At 41.3% G+C, this 11367-nt stretch overlaps 1 protein-coding gene across 2 annotated transcripts in view; it reads left to right on the top strand.

The window, feature by feature from the left end:
• LOC306785440 (stromal membrane-associated protein 1-like) overlaps positions 1-11367 on the top strand; it is a 110056-nt gene that overhangs the window by 59726 nt on the left and 38963 nt on the right. The window contains exon 5 of one of the 2 annotated variants that reach the window (XM_079279816.1): positions 167-241. In XM_079279816.1, the coding sequence (XP_079135942.1) occupies positions 167-241 (75 nt within the window). The remainder of the gene's footprint in view (positions 1-166; positions 242-11367) is intronic. The other variant, XM_079279817.1, reaches the window with a different exon arrangement.

Consider the following 11367-nt stretch of genomic DNA (forward strand, 5'->3'; position numbering starts at 1 on the left):
CAGAGATGTCCCATCTACTGTTCTATTTCTATGGGCCTAACCTTAGTGTGTGTGTGTGTGTGTGTGTGTATATGTGGCTTTAGCAGATGCTATGACAAACATGTAAAGTGCAGGCTGTTGCAAATATGCCACTTCTTACACCATCTTTCCCTTTTTTTCTTCCCAGAAGGAGCGTGAAAAGAAAAAAGAGGAGAAGAAGAAAGAGGACATTGATAAAGTGGAGAGGCTCAACAACACAAAGGTACAAGTAACATTCATAATAGATTCCATGTAACCTTGAAAACAGTCATTTGTCATAGGTTAAAGTTGGTTAAATACTACAGGTCCCAGAATTCTGGGGGCAGAAATGCAACTGTAGAGGAGCTTGGTGTAACATGTATTCAACCCTCACACCACGATTGGGCATGGTTTAAGAGCAGTCAGTGGCCCCGGCGTTTCAGAGCAGAGAAAACGGCTCATTTTTTCACAATTCTTACACCTCACTGTAGATACTTGCCCATTTTTTTTTATTATTCAAATTTGTCTGGGTGGTTAATAACACATTTTTCTTTGGAATGAAAAGGGGTCAGTAAAATGGGTCATGGATCACAAATGAATGTGCACCTCACTGTTAAGCTGTAGGTATAGAGGTTCTTGGCTCTCGGTAGTGGCTGAGGAGTTTGTCAGTAAAGTCAATAAAAAAACTCCCTTCTGAGTGCACCTGCAATAACAAGACGAGATGTAGAAAATGTGAATGCGGCGCGCTGACATTGATTGCGTTTCAAGCACATTGCTGTTTAAGCGTTGGCGGAGGCCAGAAAACGGGGACAAAGACAGAAGTGTGTCAGTGTGCTGCCATGAATGAGTGATGTGTGACAGCAGTGTCGCTCCGCCTCTGCGACGCAGGATCCCAATGCTCAGGGGAAACTCCTCATAAACATTCAGTCGCTCACAGATGCTTTAGTTTGGCTCCATGCATCAGTATGGATCATTTCTCATTCATGCACAGGGGGCGTGAACACATGAACTATGTTTAGAAAACTATATCATCCACGAAGAAGTGAAACATGGAACCTCAGCAGCATCAAACAAGCTTTCTTTTCAACATATCTGTAATCATTGTTGCTTTCTGAACACTCACAAAAAAAAAGAAAAGTGTTATGTCACTCAGAGTAATACGTGAAGCCCTTGCTGCTGGCAGATTTATCTAAATTTAGCTTTTTTTCTTTTCTTCTTTTTAAAATGTAGATAGGCTGTTAACGCTCACTGCACCGGAGAAAGACGCCCTGACGTCACGTGAGGCAACTTGCATCATATTGTGATTCAAAATGAAAATCTGGACGATTGCTGGAAAGATAAATGAAAAGCTTAACCGACTGCCACGTGTTCAGTAACACACACATCCGCCGACCTCCGTCCACACGTCAGGAGGTGTGTGTGTGTGTTTCTGTTTCTGTTCATGCCAGGGCTGTCTATGTGGTGTGTGTGTGTGTGAAAGAAAGAAAGAAAGAGAGGGGGGAGCACTAAAGGAGTGTATGTGTGTATTTCTGGGTCATGGTTAGTAAATTCACAATATTTCCATGGCCTGCGAAGCGGTGAGGGAATAATGTAGCTCTCAGCTGTGTGTGTGTGTGTGTGTGTGTGTGTGTGTGTGTGTGTGTGTGTGTGTGTGTGTGTGTGGTGGACGGACTACAGGGAAATGGAATGAAGGCCATGGGCATCGGTACCCACTGAGAGTGAAATGTAACACAGTGGTCTGCTCTCCGTTGCATTAATTTCTTACTCGACCTCCATCTGCTCATGAACTGGACTCTTTAGCCGTTTTATCGCCGTTAAAGTACACGGTTTCTATTCTCTTGCAATATTCCTGTCCCAATTTATGTTTGTGTGCCTCTCTTCTTTGTGTGTGCATTTAAAGGAAGATTGCACGAAAGTGTGATGGAGAAGCTTTATTTTTCAGGCGTTTCATTTGCTGTACAAGCCCAAAACACACAATAACCTGTCTGGTTATTCTATCTTGTGAATTTAAAGCTGCAGGACAATTCCATTAATTTCTTTTTTTTTAATTAAGTGCTTTATTTTAATGATTAGAAAATAAGATTTACTATGTCATTACCGTACTTTTCGGACTATAAGCCGCTACCTTTTACCCCACGCTTTGAGGCGTCGGCTTATAGTCCGGTGCGCTTTATATACGGATTTTTTCGTAGCTTTTCTCCGCCACAACAACAACCGCAACTTCCGGTTCTGGTCTAACAGCAGCAAGCCAGTTAGCCGTAAATGCTATTCAGAGCTATGAGCAGAGAAGATCAGCTTTTTCTCAAGTCTGCCAGTAGATCCTAACAGCTCGGAACAGTGTGACAGAATCCACCTTCACCAACGGGTTCTGAAAGTCTGGGATAGTACGAGATTAAGGGGACAGCGTAATGAGGACGACAACGCAAGGGCAGGGGCGGATTTTCCCCGGTTCATGATGTGGTGTGTTCAAGGACCCAAATGCAGACTCGTTTTTTCCAGTTTTATTGTTTTTTTACAGTTTTTTTTACAGTTCTACAAAACTTGTTCTACAAAACTTGTTCTACAAAACTTGTTCTACAAAACTTGTTCTACAAAACTTGTTCAAGAGTCTTTTTGTGTGCGTGTTTTTGAGTGAGAGAAATAAATGTTTTGAAAACACTCTTGAGGATTGGGTGAACACACAGAGAGCAGACGGTCGAGGTGTTTCCACCGTGCAAATCCGACTGAAGGCTAAAGCCCTCGCCACCGAAAATAACATTGGAGATTTCAGAGGTGGACCGTCTTGGTGTTTCAGATTCATGCAACGAAAGGGCCCGTCGATTAGAACACGGACGACCGCTGGTCAGCAACTCCCTCCCGACTTCAAGGAAAAAATTACAAACTTCAGCGAATACACGCAAAGACATATAACCGAAAATTCCATTGGACCAGACGACATCATAAATATGGACGAAGTACCTTTGACGTTTGATCTCCCTCTCACTAGGACTGTTAACAGAAAGGGTGAGTCTTCCGTCACGCTCAAAACAACTGGCCATGAGAGAACGCATTTCACGTGTGTTCTGGGCTGCACAGCATCCGGACAAAAGCTTCCACCCATGGTGATTTTTAAGCGGATGACAATGCCGAAAGAAAAATTCCCGAAAGGAATCGCCGTGAAAGTGAACAAGAAAGGGTGGATGATAGAAAGCGTAATGAAGGAATGGCTGACGGAATGCTACGCGAAGCGAACAGGGGGATTTTTTCACAGAAAAACGGCATTGCTAGTTTTGGACAGCATGAGAGCCCACATAACGGATTCTGTTAAAGCAGCCATCAAGACGACGAACTCTATTCTAGCTGTGATTCCTGGGGGCACAACAAAGTATTTGCAGCCCCTTGACATTAGTGTGAACCGTTCATTTAAGGTGGCACTCCGAGTTCAGTGGGAGGCTTGGATGACTGACGGAGAGAAATCCTTCACAAAAACTGGCCGCATGCGAAGAGCAACTTTCTCTCAAGTCTGCCAGTGGATCCTAACAGCGTGGAGCAGTGTGAAAGAATCCACTATCACCAACGGCTTCCGAAAGGCTGGACTACTGCGAGATGATGACAGCGCAAGGGCGGATTTGCCTCGGGAGCAAAGTGACACTGACGAAAGATTGACTGAAAGCACGAACGAAGCAATTCTGAGGCTGTTCAATTCCAACACTGAAGAAGAGGACTTTGATGGTTTTAGTGCACAGGAGGACGAAGGCGACAGCGACAGCGATCAATAGCGATCCTGTGTCTATCCAGCCACTTTCCGGCTCGGATCAGAGGGATTACCGTAAGCCACTTTCCGGCTTGGACCTGTGCGGAGCACGTGGAGACGCCTCCTAGTTGACTTACGGTATTACCGTTTTTCCCAGTTTTTTTTTAAACAGTTTTTTTTTTTTTTTACAGTTCTACAAAACTTGTTCCAAGAGTTTTTTTGTGTGCGTGTTTTTGAGTGAGAAATAAATCATCTTGGTTTGCAATAGAACTCTGCTGTCCTGCGTCTGCATTTGGGTCCTTCAACACACCACATCATGAAACTGTAGGTACCGTACATGTCCGACTTGCTAGCTTCTAAGCTAATTTTAACATTACGGCCAATGGGGAAATGCTAACCGCGATTAGCATTAGCGAATATAATATATCTTCGTACATCTTTTCATGTAGACATACTTGCATTACAGACTAAGCAGTCACAAAATGCACAGTTAAACCCAAGTCTGTAAAAAACCACAACCTAAAATCATCATAATGTCTTTGCATTACAGACGGCCAACTCGTGTGCGTGTCTGCTGTTAATCCCAGTCTTGTTTTTAGTGGAGTTTAGAAATAATTTGTCTCAGGTTACTGTATCCGAAGCTGGCGTGAAGACTGCCGATGTGCTGCGACCAATTTGCTAGAGTGTCAGAAGAAAGTCAATGTTGAAAATAAATATTGCTTTCTATTTGAATGGAATCAAAAGCAGTGTGCATGTGATTATTTCCAATCGGTGAAAACGCATTTACCTTCAGACTCTTTGGATATTGTTACACCGTCTTCCTAAATAAACCAACCAACTGTGTGCCGCTGCTCTTAAAGCTGTTAAGATTGCCTGACTCAGCCTGAGCCTTCATTGGCATCATATCAATCAGAGTGGGATGCATCCATATAGCCATAGACTAACAATCTAGGAATAGTTATTGTTTTGTTAGCTTGGAATGAGCCCTTAATATCTACATGGGAGTGCTCCTCTGCACAGAGTCCTCAATGTTTCTACAGCAGCCCAGAACAGACGAACCAAACACTGACTCCAGAGGAGGCCTTTTGTGTTTTTGCTTTAGCTGAAGCTGTCGGCCCTCCGTCACGCTTGGAAAGTAAGGAGTGGGCGGAGAGGCGTTCAGTTCCTCACCACGAGATGCCACTAAATCCTACACGCTGCTTGTGTTAACCGCATTTCTAATTTCAGGCATCGAGCCAAAAACCCATTCAAAAACAACAATTGACTCTGGTTTTATGATGTAATTTAATGTAAAAAAATGTTTTTATTCAATCAATATTTAATGTAATAAAATGATATACCTCCCATAAAAAATGGTTTACCTTTAAAGAAATACGGTTGTCATATATTACATATATATATATATATATATATATATATATATATATTCTGTGTATTTTTCAAACTTTATCATTGTTTTATCCATAGATGCTTTTACTGTTGATGAAAAGCTAAAGGCGTCACGACTGAAAATGTAAATATGTAGCTCTTTTCTTTAAGTTTGCTAAACATTTGAATTAAAAAAAAAGGTAATATTCTGGCACCTGGGGCGGCAATAAAATACTGTAAAATAACGGTAAATAATTGACCCATAGAAGTACAGTTTCTATTGTTGAAATATAGTTTTTTGCTTTCATTTTACAAGATATCTCTTGTATTTTTTGGGCTATTTCAAATTTAATGAAAGATATTTACACTTGTGAAAATAATTAAATCATCTATAAATATGGTTAAAAACTTTAATAGAAATAATCAGGCTTAAAATTGCAGGTTTTATTATGTAATTGAATGTAAAAAAAATAACTTTTATATTCAACCAATATTTAATGTAATAAATGACATACCACCCATACATTTCTTTTTTTAAATAAGGTGAAAGTACTGTGGTAAATCTGGTAATCAGGGTTGTATTTACAACAATATACTGACAAGGAAACAAGGGAAAAAATGCTTACTAATTTCCGGGTTTCAGGACACATTCCTGCAACACTTTACTGGACAATATTTAACCAGCTGAAAATTTGACCCAATGATGGTGCCACAAAATAACGTCAGATGACTAACAAAGCTATTACAATTCATTGTCTTAGGAAAATGAATGTCTGAATCAAATTTCACGGCAGTCCCTCAAATAGTTGTTTCAGTCCAATCCAAAATGGTCAGCCTCATGGTGGCTCTAGAGGAGAAAGAAATCACCAAAGTCATTAGCATGCCTCCCTTGGGGGACCGTTAATGTCTTTACAAAATGTTATGGCAATCCGTCGAATATATAGCATAATATTTCAGTCTGGACCAGTCAGGACCTTTTGCTCTTTTATAATATATTCAGAGTATTTTTGAAATTTTATGAATGACAATGATTATTTAGTAGCCAACAACAACAAACGTATTGTCAGCCAGCACAGCACCACCCAAGCCAGTGTTAAACAGGTGGTTTAAACCGATCGATGTATTATCTGGGGATTGTAGTCCACATCCAACGACGGAGCATGAAACACACACACAGAGTTTTCCATTGCTGCTAACATGGCCGTCGATACATACGTGTGAAAGAGAGAGGAAAGGGAAGAAAGACTGCAGCCATTCCCTTGAACTGCTGACATGTTACACATTGATGTTTGCATGTGTTTGTGATGCGTGTGTGTGTGTGTGTGTGTGTGTTTGTGGAGATATGTGGCATCCATCTTCTTTTTCTCCCTCATCGGCTGACCTCCTGCTGTCGATGAACCCCAGTGTCGAGGAGATGTTTGAGGATATTTCTGGTGTGTGTGTGAGAGAGAGCTGTTAGTCCAAGTGTATGCTGACGTGATAAAAGCTGTTTAATCCCCAGCATAGTAGGAAACATGCTGACAGCCACGTTTCTCTCTCTCTCTCCCCCTCTCTTTCCTTGTCCCTCACTTACTTTCTACTTGCCTCACCCTACTGTTCTCACCCTTCAGTCTGCTGTGTGCCCCCCCCCCCCTTCCCTTTCTCAGACAAAGACACACTCACTGTACTCCACCATCATGACACAACCCCTATAGCACACAGATAATACACCGTGCATATCTGCAGATGAGATACTGGATGCAGCAGTCCGAGCTTTAATCAGCCTCGGTGTTTCATTTCCGTTCACATCACTTCATTCCCTTTCTTCCTCGGAGAGGTTTGCGGAAGCAGCTCTTATTAAAATTCAGCGTAGAATACTGTGAATGCAGCAGTTACTGATTCTAATATTGTTGGATTGCAGCTGCAGAGAGAACAGTTTGTGCTGATCTTCTAAATTGAGAGACAAATGTCATACAACTCGCTGTGTCCATAGACCCTTGATTTTCCTTCGTTCATGATTAGTTTAAATTAGACTCGATTAGATAACCTTTAGCGATGACACGATATCTCGACAATTAGCCAGGAGGATCATGTGTTAGATCGCTTGTGTGCGAGTGAGCGTGCACCTCCGTGTCTGTCCATGGCTAATCTTGCATTCTGGTCCAGCAAACTTCACTTGTTGTGGTGACTCACACTCTCTCAAAACACCTTCTGTTAGCTGTTTCATACTGCTATTAACTGACTCCTCACTCACTACTCTTAACCGGCCCTTGGGCGGTGGGGGCTACAAGTGGTATAAGAGCTTGTGTTAGCACTTATCCCTAACCGCTGCTCTGCGGCCCGAGACATAGTGGGTGAAAAACAGTTTGTCCACTTTTGGAGTTTTTGACGGTTTAGCTATAAGCTAACAGCTAACTGAACCACCATGCAAACATACCTCAGCCTCTGCTAATTATAATTTTTTTTGCCCGATTTTATGAAATGACGATTAACCTCATACATTGCCGCATATTTTTGAGTGTGAGTTTTCATCAACAATGAAAATAACCGTTACCATGATGCTTGCTTTGTAGATCCCCACAGCTGAGGCTAAGATGGTCACCTGAGACGTCACAAACGACAACATTTTGAAAGACATATGGCCACTACAGCGCTGACACAAACACACAAACTAACACTACTTCCAAGAGGACATTAGTGCAGCTCAAGAGCCACTCAAGGCAGAAGAAAACAATATACAGTATACACAATTGATCGATTAAAGAACCAATCACAATTGATGCAACAATTGAAAACAAGGCCAATGAAATGGGCAATAGAAATTAAATGAACAATATCAGTTGTAACAGCAATACATGTAAAAAAAACAAGCAAATATCACATTATTCATAAGTGGCACAGTTCTGGGCACAAAAAGAGCCTCAACATCATTCTGTTGAGCATCTGGAAACCCTTCACCGGTTGCTCAACCCACTTCAACTACTAAACAACTGAGAGGGTTGACCCTACTACTGGAGTATGGTTTTGTCCCCCCCTTCTTGTTTGTATTCTACCTAATGAAGTATAGATGCACTATAACAAATGATACATTTATTATATTGCATCTATAATTAATGTGCAACTCGAAGTCTATGGAAATGCAGAGGTATTATTCATGGCAATAACATAGAAATCATTTATGAATTAATTCTGTTCTCTCCGCCTCAAAAGACTTTGTATTCAGAAAGTGATAGAAGCATTCGTTATGTCCCCACAGTTTCTGCAGCAGTGTTGTCGGGGGTTTATTTGAGTTTTGATTACCTATCCATTTCTGCTTTGATTACAATTTCGTTTTTGGTGCAACTCATGTTTGGATAATTGAGTTGTAAAATGTGGGCGTGTACTGTTGTGTGTTATTCGAGGACAAGGGAATAAATTGCAGAAGTTCTGTGATTGTAATATTGATGTCAGTCCAATCTCGGAAACCCATCTGTTATCGGTCTGATGAAGACTCTCTCTGGGGGCAACGGCCCACATGTTTGGGCTTCAGGTTTAGGAGACGTCCTCTTCCATGTGTCGATCATTGTTTACAGTCCAGTTAGCAACTTGAGATGCGAGAATTGGGACGACTACTACAACCACACTTGTTTCACATTGTGGTCAATTAGCTAGGCTAATAAAAAGCTGATGGGTTCCAAGATTACATTTTGGCCAATTAGTTCTGCCTCCTTTGCTCTCCACACAAACTGTTTAGCAGCATTCAACCAAAGCCTGCTCAAACGTGATTGGTCAATACTAACTCAATCATTTTTATGCTTTTGATTTATGGTACGATATATGGACACGATTTTGATGCTTTCTACATTATTGACTTATTATGTCCTCAATCATTTTTACGTTAATATCAGCATATTTTCTTACAATTCTAAGACCTGGGCATTGAGCAAATACTATGCAAAACAGAGCCTGAGAGTTCATTTTATTTATTGTTTTGGTTGTGTGTTTTGTATTTGTATGAAAGCTGCAACTGTTTGCAGATTTATAAATTTCAACTTCATTAAACAGATTTTGTAGTACCAGCCCAGTATCGTAGGAATTTGGTTATTATTTGACCAATCTGCAGCTTATGATTTACATCCAAGCATTCAGTTCCAATGTAGCAGGTTGTTTGTCCTTTGCTGTATGTGTTAAGACAGAAATAAGGGGTTTTGAGCTTGGGATTGTTGATAGAGGGGTAACGAGTCCATGTAGTAGTTCATGTAGACACAAATTTGCATCCCGTCACAGACCTGTAGTTACGGGGGCGACTGTGGCTCAGTGGTAAAGCTGCTAGTCCATGTCGATGTGTCCTTGGGCAAGACACTTAACCCCAAATTGCTCCCGTAGTCGTGCCTACGGTGTATGAATGTCAGTTCGTCCTGATGGGCCGGTGGCACCTGGCATGGTAACCCCTGCCATCACTGTATCATGGGTCTGAATTGGTAAATTATGACATGTAGTGTTAAAAGCGCATTGAGTGGCTGGAAGACTAGAAGAGTGCTATACAAGTACAGTCCATTTGCCATTTACCATTTACTTGTTCACTGATCATATTAGCCACTAGCCAAAAACCTTAACCATATCTTAACCATAGTTTATTTGTCATAACCCCAATTCTTCCCTAGCCTTAATACAAAAGGCATTGCAGAAAATGAGAATGTTTAAAAATATTGGCATTGACAACAATCCAGGTTGGCGATTGATGATGGGTGTGTGTTAACCCTAAGCGCACACACAGGTGGCCTGTCAGGATATGGTGCTTACCAGGGGCCCAAAGGGTTGGGGCCTCCCCTGTTCATCACCTCCAAAATGTTACACAATAAACATAAAACGACTACAAAGAGACAGAAAAAGACTACGGTACAGAGAAACCAAAACAACTACAAAGAGACAGAATGACGACAAAGATACACAAAATAACTACAAAGAGACAGAAAAAGACTACGGTACAGAGAAACCAAAACAACTACAGAGAGATAAAAACTGCCGCAAAGAGACCCAAAATAACCACAAAGAAACACAAAACCACAGAGAGCTTCGTAACAACTACAAAGAGACACAAATCGACTACAAAGATACAATTAACAACTACAAAGAGACACAGAACCACAACAAAGATACACAAAACAACTACAAAAACACACCAAATAACCACAAGGAGGCACAAAACCACAGAGAGATGGGTAATAACTACAAAGAGTCACAAAATGACTGCAAACATACACAAAGAATGACTACAAATATACACAAAACTGCAAAGAGACAGAATATGACTGAAGACATACAAAGGCTGATGTATATTTTAATTGACAGGAGGAACTATGGGATATGTTGGATTTAAATGTAAAATTAACGAAGCATTGACTTTTCTGCTCAGCCATCTCAAAGTGAATTGGTTGTAACATATCACCAGCAAGAGACGTCTCCGTCTGATTTGAGATTACATTTACAGAACAGGCACATTTATCGGTAATATGGGAAAGAAAACTGCACACAAGTGTATTATGAATGTCAGTCATGCACAGACATTCAGCCTGACAGAAACACTACAATCTGTCTTACAATGAACCAATTTTATTCAGCTTGATTGGGGTTGTCAAAGCTCAACTTTGTCTCCTTCTCTGCACTTCCTACCCAGTGCCTGTAGGCACTAATTACACTACAGCTCTGATTGGAAGCTGGCATCTTGACTGTGTGTGTGTGTGTGTGTGTGTGTGTGTGTGTGTGTGTGTGTGTGTGTGTGTGTGTAATCTACTTGTGTCCTCTCACAAATCTTCTGAAAGTAGCCATTCGGACATTTATTGTTTTTAGTGTTTAAATGTTATGAGGATTAAGAGGGGGCAAAGGTCAGGCTTGTGGATGTGTTTCATCATGATTTTTTACATTAGTTGACTGGTATTCTCAGATTCGCTCAGATGATTTAATAATAGTTTTTTTGTTATGTTTGCCACTGTAGGTGTCGGATAACAACGGCCTCTTGCCAGGTCTTAAAGGGATGGTAAATAGAAGCAATACATTCCTCAGTGTGTGCTGTATTGACCGAGGAAGCGGAGTTCTCGTGGTCCCTGAGCCGGAACCTACATGTACCACGATGCGTTCCGCACAAGCCTCTAATGCCCGGCCATATCCTCTCCACAGCCTCGGCCCCTCTCCACTGCCGTATACTCGGAATGAATACGGCTGAATATCCGAGTCGGCAAAAGAGCTTCAAGACTACAAAATGTATCCTCTGCACCCATATTTTGGATCCCTACGGTTCTGAAAAGGGAAGC

This window comes from Melanostigma gelatinosum (assembly GCF_949748355.1).
Source record: "Melanostigma gelatinosum genome assembly, chromosome: 12".
NCBI classification, from domain to species: Eukaryota; Metazoa; Chordata; class Actinopteri; order Perciformes; family Zoarcidae; genus Melanostigma; species Melanostigma gelatinosum.